The 14,778-nt window shown below is 45.6% G+C and overlaps 1 protein-coding gene across 1 annotated transcript in view; it reads right to left on the reverse strand.

The window, feature by feature from the left end:
- MTHFD1L (methylenetetrahydrofolate dehydrogenase (NADP+ dependent) 1 like) overlaps nt 1-14,778 on the reverse strand; it is a 186,223-nt gene that overhangs the window by 45,940 nt on the left and 125,505 nt on the right. Inside the window, exons 25-26 of the mRNA XM_044244055.1 lie at nt 11,137-11,244; nt 8,187-8,339 (exon numbers count right to left, since the gene is read on the reverse strand). Of these exons, the coding sequence (XP_044099990.1) occupies nt 8,187-8,339; nt 11,137-11,244 (261 nt within the window). The remainder of the gene's footprint in view (nt 1-8,186; nt 8,340-11,136; nt 11,245-14,778) is intronic.

The raw sequence follows: 14,778 nt of genomic DNA on the forward strand, positions 1-14,778 counted from the left end.
GATCAATATACCGATTGTAGGCTGGACCCCTAAGCACTATAAGCACTGTCTTCTCGGTCTGTAGAAAAGAAAGAACCAACATGTGGGGGCATTGATAACCACAGGTGAAAACTTGAACTCAGTGATAGAGATACCTGAAAATGTTATTACTCAGCCTATTACTACCCCAGCCGAGGTCGATTTCATGTGAAGTAGTTTTATATTTATGCCAAAAATAAATCAGCATCAAACTAGAAAAAAGATCCTGTCAGCCAATGGACTTGAACCTAGGCGACCCTCTGCGATAGAGAAGGAATGGCATTTTTATGAGTCACGGAGCTTCCCCTGCCTTGTCAATCTGATAAACCGTTTCTGGAAATCGAGAGTGCTGCCGGTCACCTTCCTTTTCCCTAAAACACGTCACACTGGAAGACAGGGACGTTTTCTCTCCTGCTGGACAGACGCATGTGTAGCTGGCTTCTGGACGCCGGGGAGGATGAGGTGGTCACGGAGGAACCAGGAAGGCTGCTGGGGGTGGGGGAAGGACGCTGGTGGGGGCTGGTGCGGGGAGGAGCCAGGGAGGAGCCTGAGCCAGAGGAAGGCGTGCTGGGCAGAAAGCAGGAAATCGTGATGCAGAGATGAGGAAGGGCAGTGGGCAGGGGGCCTAAGCAGGTTGGGGAGAGGAAACCAAGCTGATCCCCAGGAATGGAGCGAAAGGAAGTTGTAGGGAGAAACCACATGGCCGGCTGGGGAAGGAGAGCAGTGGGCAGGAGGCTGGTTCATTTCGGGTGCTGGGGTGACCAGGGCCAAGGGGCAGGGGAGACTTAAAAGAAATCAGCTTAGAATTCTTTATTTGTGGGGGTTCGGGTGGGAAGGCAGGGGAAGCAGAGAAGGAGGGCACGGAGTGAAAAGGAGGGGTGACTCTGTAGCTTCTGAGGGTCCGAGGAAGCTCCGCCTGATCTCACGGGACAGCGAGCCCTTTCCCTACGTGACCGCTTATCCACGGCATTCAAAGTGCAGCCCAGGGAGTGAATGTTTAATTTTTTCACTATGTAACTGGCCATACATCTCTGGAAAATGTGGGGTGCGATGCAGTTGATTTGAACCTACAAGGTCTGAATTAATTCACCTTCATGCTTCACGGAGTGGAGCAAGTTTTCAACACGGAGGAGAGAACACGTCCCCAGTGGAGCTGGGGAGTAACTTCGTCGCTGACCTGACTCAGATCCAGGGGAAACTAAACATTCGGGACATACTTTTACAGCAGAGGGAGGAGAATAGAAAACAAAGTGAGCTTAACTGAAACAGGAGAAAGAACAAGACGGCCAGGACTTAGCTGGGTGGGGCCACCATCTCCTTTTTCCCCACCCCCCTCCAGCCCCCCATCCAGTAAGTCTCCACCCAGCATGCGTCGTGGACGACATCACTCACTTTCCAAACACACTCCGGCAGCTTCCTGCTGTCCAGAGCCCGGCCACACCACGTGGTCACCTGGGCAGAGATGGGGCCAGGTCAGGTCAGAGTGGCAAACAAAGACACACCAGTGCCCACAAACTGCTTGCTTTACCACTGATCTTTCCGACCCTCTTCTTTCGACAGACTTGTATGCCATGATGGGCCCACGCCAGGCCAATCCCAGCAGGAGCAAAACACGCAGGAACACACAGGCAGTGCCCACGATCACTGCTCTGTTCCAGAAAGAGCACAGGGCCCAGAGAGAAGGGTGTGGGAAGGGAGAAGGGAGCTTTGACCCGCTGCATCTTCTAGTACCCCGCGCCCCCTCCCGGGGCCAAGATGTTTTTCTCTGCTTGGCAATCTGTGAAGCGAAAGCACTCAGTCTATTTCTGTACAGATTCAATGGGCTGCTCTGCTTCTCAGAAAGGCTCTACCTGGCAGAGATCATCACATCAATGGCCTAGGACATCTTAATCCCTTCCGAGTGAACCGTGAGGCTGCTTAACCCCAAGATTCTAGCCATTTTCTCGTCCCTGAGAGTCATCATGTCCTAATTTTATGCCCCATGTTTGTCAAAAAAGAAGATTCCATATTCAAGAGGACCCCACCTCAGGAGGGCTTCTAAGCTCTTCGGGAGGCTCAGTGCGGTAACAGAGGACTACAGTCAGATACACTGAATGCTAAAAACAAACCGGAGGAATTCACAGGTGTCGGGACACCTTGCCGTGCCCGCTGTTTGGACAGTGCAGGGCTGTGGGAGAATGTCTGAGAAGGAAGGACATCCTCATCCACTCTCTACCCCATGACGGTCGCCAAGAAGAGCCCTCGGACAAATGAGCACAGAAAACACGATCTTGCGTTTCCGTAGCAGAATCTGGGACCAGCAGGTGTGAGACAGAACCAGATAAACCATACTCAGTAGTGCATTTCTTATGGGAACATCCTAGGTCTTCTCTCCTTCCTTCACGTCTCAACTCAGGTGTGTAAACACTGCAGGACAGCTGCGATGGGCAAGGTAATGCGACCTGCCAGATTCCACCTGTGGCACACGTGTCCTGACACCCTGGAGAAACACTGTTTCCAAGTACTTTAAGTTCATCACCTACCTATTTAATGTATTCAGGTTTTTTTTGTTTTTTTTTTTTAAAGATTTTATTTACTTATTTGACAGAGACAGAGATCACAAGTAGGCAGAGAGGCAGGCAGAGAGAGAGGGGGAAGCAAGCTCCCCCCTGAGCAGAGAGCCTGATTCAGGACTCAATCCCAGGACTCTGGGATCATAACCTGAGCGAAAGGCAGAGGCTTTAATCCACTGAGCCACCCAGGCGCCCCTTCAGTTTTTTTTTTTTTTTTAATAAAGATTTTATTTATTTATTTGGGAAAGAGAGAGAGCATGAACAGAGGGAGCAGCAGAGGGAGAGGGAGAAGCAGATTTCTTGCTGAGCAGGGAGCCTGACGTGGGGCTCGATCCCAGGACCCTGAGATCATGACCCGAGCCGAAGGCAGAGGCTTAGCCGGCTGAGTCACCCAGGCGCTAATATTTATTGTATTTTCATATTATAAAAGGGACATAGGCTCAATGCCGATACTGAAATAAGCAGGAAAGTAAAGAAAAAAATTATTTATAACCCAGCAGCCCAATGTTACCATTTTGGTATCTTTCTAGTCTTTTTTTATGTGGGGTGTAATTTACTTCTCAATAATATCATGGCACATACTTCGCTTACAGGCTAATATTTTTATGTCATGAAATTTATGCCACATGATTAAAGAGCCCTTGTAAATTACAGAAACTTAAAGACAATATCAAAACAATGTGACCAGAAGACAAAGACCACCTACTAGATTTCTTTTGGCCCAAGATTGTTTTGGAGAAATGTAATAAGCTATTAGGTTTATTGAACACCATAAACCACAAGCTTTGAAAGAATTTTGGAAACATAATGTAACAGGATAATCTGTAGAATACAGGGTAGGAAAATCTTGAAAACAATTTGCTCTTTTCTTCCCACATCAAAGATCTGTATTCATCAAACTATTTCTTACAAGGAGATGCACTAGGTAGTGATGAGCTGGGCAAGAATCTTGTACTATTTGGAGCTTTCAATAAGAAGCCAGAAATAGGGACACCTAGGTGGTTCAGTCATTAAGCGTCTGCCTTTGGCTCAGGTCATGATCCCAGGGTCCTGGGATCGAGCCCCATGTGGGGCTCCCTGCTAGGTGGGAAGCCTGCTTCTTCCTCTCCTATCCCCCTGCCTGCGTTCCCTCTCTAGCTGTGTCTCTGTCAAATAAATAAATAAAATCTTAGAAAAGTAATAAGCCAGAAATTATATATAAGTATGTCACTAAAGAGAACCAAGAATACAGATGGCACTTAGTTGGAATGAAGACTTATTTTATGAAGGAAAAATTAGCTAGAGACAGATGGGAAACACTGAATGAGGTTAGTGTGGGAACAAAGGCCTCAGAGTCTGCAAGCTGAGTAATCCTTGTACTGGGTGTTTCCATCCAAACAGCTCAGGGAAGTGAAACGTCCCAGTGAAATGTCTCTGGCAGTTAATGGTATTTATTATCATATTGTCGTCTCGTGTAATAAGTCAATAGAACATGATGAAATACCTAAATGGCAAAAAACATCAGCCTACAAGTAAAGATGGTGGGGGAGGGGAGGTTAACCAGTCCATTTTTCTTACCAAGCTAAATGCGGAGGGGAAAGACCGAGCTCCCCAGCATTTCACCCCATGGTCGCTCCACGTCAGCAGATGCTGGGGCTGGCGATGTTTATTGTTGGAGGACAGACTTGTTTCTTTTACCTCCTCCACTTACAGACCTAATGGGGAGCCAGAGGGTGCTTCTCCTTTGTTCTCCAGTCCACAGCTTTCTGTACTTGTAGGGTTTCTTTTGCTAGGGTATCGGAAGACCCATTAGGGAAGGACTTGAGCTCATTCACCTCCACGGGGTGGTATGAGGGACTGAGAGAATGAATGGACACCGCAGGAAGAATGAAAGCGGCCTCTGATTTTGAGGCCTGAGTATGGGCTTTCCTTCCGGAGTGGACAGATACGTGTTTCCAAAGTACTCTAATAAGCACACGTGTCGTGATTTAGAGTAAGAGTGACTCACGATGCTAGAATTTTCCCACCTGCAGGAACCAGCCCCTCTGGTGTCCCCGTTCCCCTTGCCCTCGGTCATCTTGGCAGGAAATTACTCCACTGTGTCTCCCACACGGGTGATGAACGTTAGAAGCATTTCAGCAGACTGTGGCAGGGGCCGGAATGGGGTCAAGTAAAAGTAAATACCAGCCCTTATTAGGCGATCCTGGCCTCCCAACTTGCATTTGCCCTGATCCATGAGCAACTTCCCGCTGGCATGGAAAGCCGACCTCTAAGGCCACCGCCTCCACGTGACCTTGACCGTTTCCTGACCTCCAGGAACTTCTTTAGTCAGACACCACTTCCTCCCTGGCTCCTCACACTGGATTGTCTCCCTGATGTTCCTGGACTTGCCCTGAGGCGGGGGCGCCACACGGTGGCAGAGGGCTCTCTTCAGGACACCCAGTGCGCCCACGGCCAACCCCCAGGGACAAATCCACACCGTTTTTCTGTGTTCAGTGTCCTACTTGGGCAACAGTGGTAGCTCTAGAATTCTGATGTCCCAGAACGGCTCTCACATGTGGTTGCGGTGGTGTTGGGATGGGAGAAGACCCATGGCATGCGTTTGTTTAGTGACCAGAGGATTGTAAATTATACGATGATTATAAATTAATGACTATTAAATGCTCAGAACTATTAAGGTTATTAATTAATGGTTCCTAATTTTTTTTCCCAAAGATTTTATTTATTTGACAGAGAGAGAGAGAGAGAAATCACAAGTAGGCAAAGAGGCAGGCAGAGAGCGAGGGACGGAAGCAGACTCCCTGCTGAACAGAGAGCCCGATGCGGGGCTCAATCCCAGGACCCTGAGACCATGACCTGAGCCGAAGGCAGACACTTTAACCCATGGAGCCAACCTGGTGCCCCAACTTGTTCCTAATTTTTATACCAAACCATTTTCTTTCTAATTCAGTTCCATCTACTTCTACTAGCTGTAGGCTGCCTGAAGTGGAAGGCTTCTTTACTTGGGGAGTTCCCAAAGTGCTGAGCACAACTGCTGTATGCACACTCGTTGGATGAATGAATGAATAAGTAAATGAATGAATGAATTTGTTGGGTGAGCTACTGTGGGGTTCTCAATCTGTGGGGTATAGAGCAAGACAGGATAGATTTGGAAGGAGGCTGATTTTCTCCTCAGTTCTGCACGCCCCTCCCCGGGCACGGCCCCCTGTCTCTCGGTCTTCCAGTCTCTCTGGGCTGCGTTCTCATTCCTAAGCAAAGGCCTTCACTGACCAAAGCTCAGGAGACTTTCAGCACTAAGGAGTTGCAATCATTGAGCCCCTTCTAAGCAATATAAAGGCAAGCTCTTCTCACTATCCATTTTTGTTAACTGAGGTATAATTAAGTTATACTCAATAAAATCCATCCTTTTTAGGTGTGTAGGTCTGTGAGTGTTGACAATGGTATATAGTCATGGAACTATCACTGCAATCAAAATAATCAAAATAGAGTATTTCCATCACCCCAGAAAATTCCCTTATGCCCATCTATATAGTCATGCCCCTCTTCCCTTCTGGAAACGTCATTCAACACCCATAAAATTTCAACCCCTCTCCCTGTACCAACACCGTTACTACACCTCCCACAGACTCCTGTGGGATTCCCTAGTCTCCCCACTAGACCTTCGACGGGGCCTCCCACACTCCTCGGAGGGCTCTGTAAATGTAGACATTTTTAGAGTATTGTCCATCACCCTCGTCTCGTTTCTGTCTTGCTTATCCTTGCTTCTCCCCTGTTCAACATCTGCCTTCATCTATGTTCTTATAACTCTCAAGGCCTTCCTTCCTATTGCTTTCCTCTGAGTGCTGTGCATTGTGTCTGTATTTCTAACAGACCCATCACCACTTTATATATCCCGTGAGCCCTCACAGTTCTCCACATCCAAGCCAGACTTAGTTCCAGCTCTGTCCATCTGCCTCCTGCCATGTTCCTTCCAGGAGTGACGGCATCATAATCCCAGGCAAGCTACAAGTGGCCCGTGCCATGGCCCCACGTGTAGGTGGCTACCCTTACATATGTCTCGAAGTCACCTCTCTCGCTGTATTAGCTTCAGTGATCCCAGTGTTGACTTTGATGAACTCTGGCTTCAACTGGTATTTCCCTGGTTCTGGCTCTCAGCCCTCTGAACATGGTCCGTCGGCTGCTAGGGCTCTTTTTCTAACATAAAAATCAGATCACTTTCTTCTTCTTATTAAAAAAATACAAAATCCCAAAACAAACACCAGAAACCATCCAACAGTGACTCTGCAGTATGCACAGGAGAAAACCCAAGTGCCCATCGATGGTAATCAAGCCCTGGAACAGCTTGGCCCTGTCCTGCTGTCCCAACATTTCTCAGCCTCCCTGCCCTCTCCTACCCCAGCCACACCAGACTTCTCTGGGTCTGGTGTGTACTTTGGTGCCCTTGAGTTGAAATTCAGTGTTTCTCTAGGTCAGAGGCTGAGGCTTTGATGAAGTGTTCTCGACTCCCTTCTTCCACACACCCTCCTCTCCCTCCTCAGTCGGAAGCTGCTTTTGCTGCTCCTGTGTGGAGTGCGTTTGAAATGCCAATACCACACTTTCTAGATGCCTCCGTGGGGGGGCAAACCTGTGCTCCTCACATGCCTCTTGGCATCTCCATGCCTCAGATGCAATGAAGAATTCCAGAAATGCTTCCTGAAAACATTTTGCCCAATATTAGATATGTAAACATCAAGGCAAAAATTCTGTATGTTTTCTGTACTTTTGCTTACCCATTGCTTAGTTTCACCACAACAGAGCCACATGGCTTATTAACATTGTTCTCATGTTTCCTGCTTGGACTTGGATCGATCTGTGACAACGACAGTAAGGATCTTCATGACTTAGAATTTTTTTGCTCTAAATCTAATCCAGGAGCACTCCGAGAATGAGAAGTTGGATTTTGGCCATTGATGGTTACCAATGGAAGGTAAGGTGTGGCCATAATGCAGCATTTTATGTATGAAAACCAACATCATCGATTTTAAGTGCTTTGATAAATTTTCCCATCTTTGGTATCTCCCTTCCATCCATTAAAAAACTGAAATAACATAATTATCATCCTATACCAATGCAATCCCACCACACTGTTAAAAATGAAAACTCATTGAACTCGCTCATTTTCTAAGAGCGTCCCACTTCATGTGCTGCGGAGGAAGGCAGTCGGTGACACGGTGATTTTCCCAGCCTCGGGAGGTGTCTGAAGTGAGCAGTCACCTCCATTTTTCTGAACAGAGTAAAGTCTTATCATTTTGAGTACAATAAAGTGAAAAAGGTCCAGAGACACTAGACTAAGCTATGCCACTGTTTAAATATGAGGCTGAATTATACCAAGTTATTCTCTTCCGAGTTCTATGAGGGGAATCAGTTTTATGACTCAAGAGATCCCGAACACCTGATCTTAAAAAAAAAAAAAGAAAAAGAAAAAGAAAAACCCAAACCATGACGCTAGAGGAGTTTTATATGGCGGCAGAGAACATTTAGAAAAATAGCAAATACTATGACTTCCCAACACCTGATTTGCGAAGTGTAGGCAGAACATAAGGATTTAAGGTATCGCACAACACGGCCCGGGGAAGGCTTTTGGAGAACGTCACTCACCGTTCCAACCAAAGGGTAGATGAACCCCGCGCCAATGCTGGCCCGGACATCACTGATGGGCAAAATGAAATCTCTGGGTACGCCTTTCTTATCAGGCTGGTGAGACAGAGAAAGGTGGGTCTTGGCCATGCAGATGGGCAAATTTCCAAATCCCTGTGAGAAAGGAAAGGAAGCGTGTTCACTGAGCGCAAATCAGTCTCCTGCGTGTGTTCAACTTGCAGCACGCGCCGTCCCCGAGCCGGGTGCTGGTTGGCTGAGCACCAAGATGGGACAAACCCTCACCTCCACGTGACCGTCCCGTGGCTGACGGTGTCTATTATTTATTTTGGAGCATTCTCCTTAAGGAAGGTGGAATGACGTGTGTGTTTGGGAGAAAGTATGGCTATTTTCAGGCAAAGCAGAAGCAACAGCAGCTGTCGAAACTATTTCCAAGGATATTAATATCCGGGGCTCAGCAAGGTAATCTGGAGAAAGGCCCATAATGAGGCTCTCAGTCACGTTGTTCACTCATTTTTGGAAGCTGTCAGGAAGCAAAGGGTCCCTTTGTGTTGGTTTATGAATCATGGCTATTTGATCTGTGGTTACATTATATGAACAAAGACGAGGTCACTTTTTAAGCCTCTTATTTTTAAGGACCAAAGGCGATGCCTGACCCAGAGTTCCAAAGGTGAAAGGGCAGGAAGTCACATGTGGGTCTCACAAAAAGGACAGTGTCCTTGCAGCCTGGTTCCGATTAAAGGGTACATAGTGTCCCTTTAGAGACTTTGTTAATTAACGGCAACCACACTCTGGACACATAACTTTTAAGGAATATTCCCTCAGTAGACAGGGATAAAAGGAACACAGTCTTCAGAGGTAACACATGCAGACTTTCTTATGATTCAGTTTAAAAGTATTTGGACGATTTTAGGATATTTTCATTTGGGGGATGGGGCTATTCTTTTTTTTGGAATGCTGGAACACTCTCATCTCATGATCAGAATTCTGCTGGGGGACAGTCACAACTGCTCTACAGAAATGGGGGCAGGAATTTTGGGTTTCAGAGATCACTCAATGAGTGAAATAATTTGAATTGATGTAGGTTTTCAATTTAGTATTTTGCCAGTACAGATATTTAAAAAAAAGAAAAAACCAGTATGGTATATACTAGCACCATATTAGTTCACATAAAAGTTTTTAAGACTAGAAAAAAAAGGGAATAAACCAATGTTAGAATAAATAATAGTCCTTAAATATTATTAAAAACTCATGAAAAAAAAGACTCATAACAAGGACCTTACTTTACTCATTTCATTACCACACAAGTGCAGTTTCACTGTGGACCGAACCAGTGTTTAGAACAACTCTGGGTTAATTATTTATTTTGTAAAGATTTATTTCTTTATTTGAGAGAGAGAGAGAGAGCACGCACACGTGCATGCAGGGGGAGTGGCAGTCAGAGAAGGAGAGAATTTTAAGCAAACCCCTCACTGACCGTGCAGCCTGATGCAGGGCTCGACCCCATTACCCCAAGATCATGACCTGAGCTAAAATCAAGAGTTGGACACGTAACTGACTGAGCCACCCAGGTGGCCCAAGGGAATTATTTCTTTTTTAAAAGCACAAGCTGAGGGCACACGTGGAAAATTCTAAGAAAAAACAAGTTGCTGACCATTTTATCAAACCTGGGAGAATATGCTGGCCAGCACTGGTAGTATTTAACATACTATCAAATACAATTTACAAATAGGACTTAGGAGTTGGGAATTTTAAAAAGCAGATCAGTGCTATGTCTAATGAAGCTCTTGGAAGTTCTCTGATTTCTATCCTATAGTGGCAAACTGGAGGGGGCATTTGGGGCTTGCGGTAGCTCCGATGGGGGTAGCTGAACAAGCTGGAGTGGTTGTAGTTCCTGAAACAGGATTATTTTTGGACCAGACTCAGGCTGCTGAGACCCGGTCATCTTGAAGCTGCTTGCCGATTTGCCTCTGTCACTGTCTAGAGGTAGAAGATGACCAAACCTTCACCTTGGGTGAACGATCTCAACACCAAGCCATGAACCACTTGCATAAAAAAAAAAAAAAAACAAAAAAACACTGGGGACACCTGGGTGGCTCAGTTGGTTAAGCAGCTGCCTTCGGCTCAGGTCATGATCCCGGCGTCCTGGGATCGAGACCCGCATCGGGCTCCTTGCTCGGCAGGGAGCCTGCTTCTCCCTCTGCCTCTGCCTGCCTCTCTGTCTGCCTGTGCTCTCTCTCTCTCCCTCTCTCTCTGACAAATAAATAAATAAAATCTTTAAAAAAAAAATAAAAAAAAAGAATCACTGAACACCCCCGTCTTTAAATGCTGCACGATGACTTGCCTTCCCTCGCACTGTGTTAACATTTTTAAGGCAGGAAGAGCCCTGCAATGAAGAGGAAGCACTACAGATCATCCAGCCCTGACGCCATAGCCACAGCCACACATCTAAGAAGTTCAATGTTTCTGGCTGAGCAGGAAGGACTAAGCACCACTCACAGGTCACAGATACGACCCCACCCATATCAGACACTTCGTAACCATATACGTCAATGATGTATCCATCAGAGGGCACATGCCCTCTCCGTCACATTCTATCTATAGTCAACAAACTACCCAAGGATGTTAATTCAATTTTTTTAGACCAAGGAAATTAAGCCACATTCAGCTGGTGAGACTTTTAACAGTCCTCACATCAAGGTGAGTATTTTTATTTTTTTAAAGATTTTATTTATTTATTTGACAGACAGAGATCACAAGTAGGCAGAGAGGCAGGCAGAGAGAGAAAGAGAAGCAGACTCCCCATTGAGCAGAAAGCCTGATGTGGGGCTGGATCCCAACAAGACCTGAGACGAAGGCAGAGGCTTTAACCCACTGAGCCACCCAGGTGCCCCCAAGGTGAGTATTTTAAAAGTCCGAGGAGGATTTTTTCCCCCTGAAGTATAACTTTTACCTGTTGCGTGTAACGATCTATTTTGGATTGTGCCTCAGGAGACAGTTCGATATCTTTGGCTCCGTACACAGTCTGCGCAATGGTTCTTATCTTTTCTACAATTGGAAGCTGTAGAAACACAAATGACAACAAAACTGTTAATGTTAATCTGGTTAAAGAATGGAGGGAAAGCTTAATGAGCTTTTCTGCAGTCATTAAAATTTCCTACCAGATTTTGTCCTCAACAACCCCGGAAGCAAATACTCTTTCCTCTATCGCCCTTAAAGTATGAAGAAGTATCAAGAAACTTTAGATGTTCACCTAACCCAAAAGCTGCTTATCTAGTTAATCATTTTTATCTATTGCATTATTATTATTATTTTTAAATGTACCTTATAGTTTTACAAACAGGAGCCTCCTAAACAAATACTTAAATGTTTAAATGCTGGTGTTTAAGTATATTTTTTTGTGAGTAGGAATGGGCTGATATATGTTTTTTAAAGATTTTATTTATTTATTTAGAGAGAGAGAGCAAAGAGCACGAGCCGGGGTCGGGGTGTGGGAGAGAAAATCTCAAGCAGACTCCACAGAGCATGATGCTGGGCTCAAACTCGTGACTCTGAGGTCATGACCTGAGCTGAAATCAAGAGCCAGATACTTAACCGACTGAGCCACCCAGGCGCCCTGGAATGGGCTGATGTTAAATGCTGATGTGATGACTTTAATGGGAAATCAGAGGTTGGACCTAATGTCACTTTAGCAAATTATGAGAAATCATGGAGGCTGGGAAAGAATCCAAGAAGGCTAGATATGGGCAAATGAGTGTATTGGGTGGAAAGAAATAGCCTTCCATAATGCTGGACAGGAAGCCCGGATATGGACAGCTGGTAAAATACTGCAAATGATCTGGAGAAACAACAGTGGTTCATTCGGAAAGGGATATGCCATAGATATAGTGACTCTTATTTATGCAAATCATTCGACAAAATCATTCATAATTTCACTGTGCAGAGAACATACAGAGGCATCATACAGTTAGTGGATTTACTGTTTGCGAACAGCTATTGGACCAAGTGCCCGCTGGTGGAATGAATGTCAACCAAGAGGCAGAAGTCCTCCATGGCCTTCTCCGAAACGTTGCCCATTAAACACAAACTCGGCTAGTTCCCTGCCCTCAGCTCCTGGAGACTGCTTATCCACCTTCTATCTCTCTGAATTTGGCTATGCCAGCGACCTCATACAAGTGGAATCAGACAACATTTGTCCTTTTGCATTTGGGTTATTTCAGTTAGCATGAAATTCAAGGTTCATCCACATGGTGGCCTGTGTCTGAATTTCCTTCCTATTGCATTGTATGCATCCACCATATTTTTTCTTATTCATTTATCCACCACTGGGCACTTGTGTTGCCCCTACCTTTTCACTGCTGGGAACGACGCTGTGTTGAGCACAAGGACAAATACCTCCTTGACACCAACTTCCAATTCTTTTGGGCATTCAGAAATACACATTTTTCGTCTATGACTAATGTTTATTTGAAAGTATTTGGGGAATTGCGAGCAGGTGCCAGACTGACTTTGTGAGCTGTGTAATTACGTTTTTTAAAATGCCCAGAGGAAACTTGCCGCCACCCGAACGTGACAGATGACCCAAACACAAGGTGTAGAAGAGCAGAAAAGCGCCGGGTGCATGAATCCTGGCTGGGTGCTTTGTTTCTCCTCCTCACCTTCAGAGGCCAGACCGCTGTGCTTCCCAACAAATACTTGTGTCTGCCGCCTGTCATTCCAGACTTTTGATGCCCTGCCCCCAGTCTTGCTCTGCCTGGAGAAGATGAAGGTGCTCCCCTGAGAGCTCTGGCAGGTGCACTGCTGTCCATCGTGAGTCTAAGAGGATGCACCCCCCACCGCCCGCTGTGCGTGCTGCAGCCCCGTGCTGGATACATCAAGCGATCAGCGGACACAGCTAGACATTCCAAGACCAAAACCCTTCCCGGACTGCTACTGCAATTCTTCTTTTTCACTCACGTGTACAAGTGGATATAAATAAAAAGATGATCTTGGTTAATATATCTTTTGTTTTTAATATAAAAATTAAAAACTGCCCTGATAAGGCAGCTCCCATCGCGAACGACATATTTATATTATGTCCGTAGGCAAGGGACTTCCTGCTGTGCCTCTGCTCACTTTGGGCGGGAAGTGTAATCATTAAAGAAAAAAAGAAGAGCCAAGCTCGCTCTAATGATCTTGATCTGAACATGATATTCACCTATAATGCTTTGTTCTAAATGGCAGTTTTTAGAAAGCAAAGTGGTAAAATAAATCACGAATACCCATGCATTAATCACTCCTGGCTTTCCCTGACTCTGTAAGTATTTACCAACTTCTTCGTTCACCACATCATTTGTCCTCCCATCCCTAAGGTCTAGGAGAGTGACCTGCGTGCAGCAGGCGTTCCACAAACCTCTGCCGAATGGCTAACGTACATTGACCGCAAGCACTTTCAAGGTGTTACGATAGGTGAAGGACTTCGGGCACTTCTGAAACAATGTACTTCGGAGGCGGCAGGGACAATGACACATCACATAATTGTGACCAAAGAGTGTGTGTGACAAAGCTCTGCATAAACACTACCATGAAAGAAAGAAGATGGTGCGGCACAGGGGACGGCAGGGGAATCAGCAAGAGCTGCTGACATGTGCAGAGGTAGTGGAGTCATACCTGAAGGACAGGAAAGGTTTAATAAGCAATGAAAGGAAAGGTTATTCTACACAAAGGGAAAGGCCCACGTAAAGGTGTGCACGGCTACACACGGCATCTTCTGGAAATAGGACTGTTCTTTGTGTACTACGCGTAATCACTTAACATGTTAATAAGCCCCTTCACAAAGTCTGGTGTTGATGCTAGTATCTTTGATCATTTTTGAACTAATGTCATGTTAAATCTTCATCTTCACGAAGATCATAACTCCGAATATACTCTACATTTATTCCCTCCCAGACCTCTTGAATGTATATTTAAGAAATGGAAACACTCTGGAACAGAGGTGTCTGATGGCAACTTTCTGTGACGGTGGGACTGTTCTCTTTTTAAAAAATTTTTATTTGAGACAGAGAGAAAGAACGAGTAGCAGGAGTAGCAGAGGGAGAGGGAGAAGCAGGGAGCCTGATGCAGGACTCGATCCCAGGACCCTGGGATCATGACCTGAGCCAAAGGCCGCAGCTTAACCGACTGAGCCACCAGGCGCCCCAAGGGTGGTGAGAATGTTCTATATACATGCTTCTCGGGTCTAGTAGCTGGTAGCCCCGTGCAGCTACTAAGCAGTTGAAATGTGACTAGTGCCACCGAGGTCATAAATTCTTAATTTTAGTTAATTTAAATAGCCACCTATAACCAGTCGCTACGGTACTGGACAGCACAGATCTGGTAAATAACTCTGACCGATTATTATATTGCTGCCAACCTCCTGCTGAGTAGGTACACCGTAAAATAGCTGAGTGACATGGACTTGGAGAATGTAGTGACCTCACACTTCATTATATTCATTTTGTAGCTATGGGGAGCCTGGTTCATAGAAGTGGAGTTGGTCAAAGTTAGCATATCTTTCTTAAGTCTAGGAGACTGGCTAGAATTATTAAATTATTATTTTTAAAGATTTTATCTCTTT

Source organism: Neovison vison, chromosome 1, assembly GCF_020171115.1.
Source record: "Neovison vison isolate M4711 chromosome 1, ASM_NN_V1, whole genome shotgun sequence".
Lineage (NCBI taxonomy): Eukaryota > Metazoa > Chordata > Mammalia > Carnivora > Mustelidae > Neogale > Neogale vison.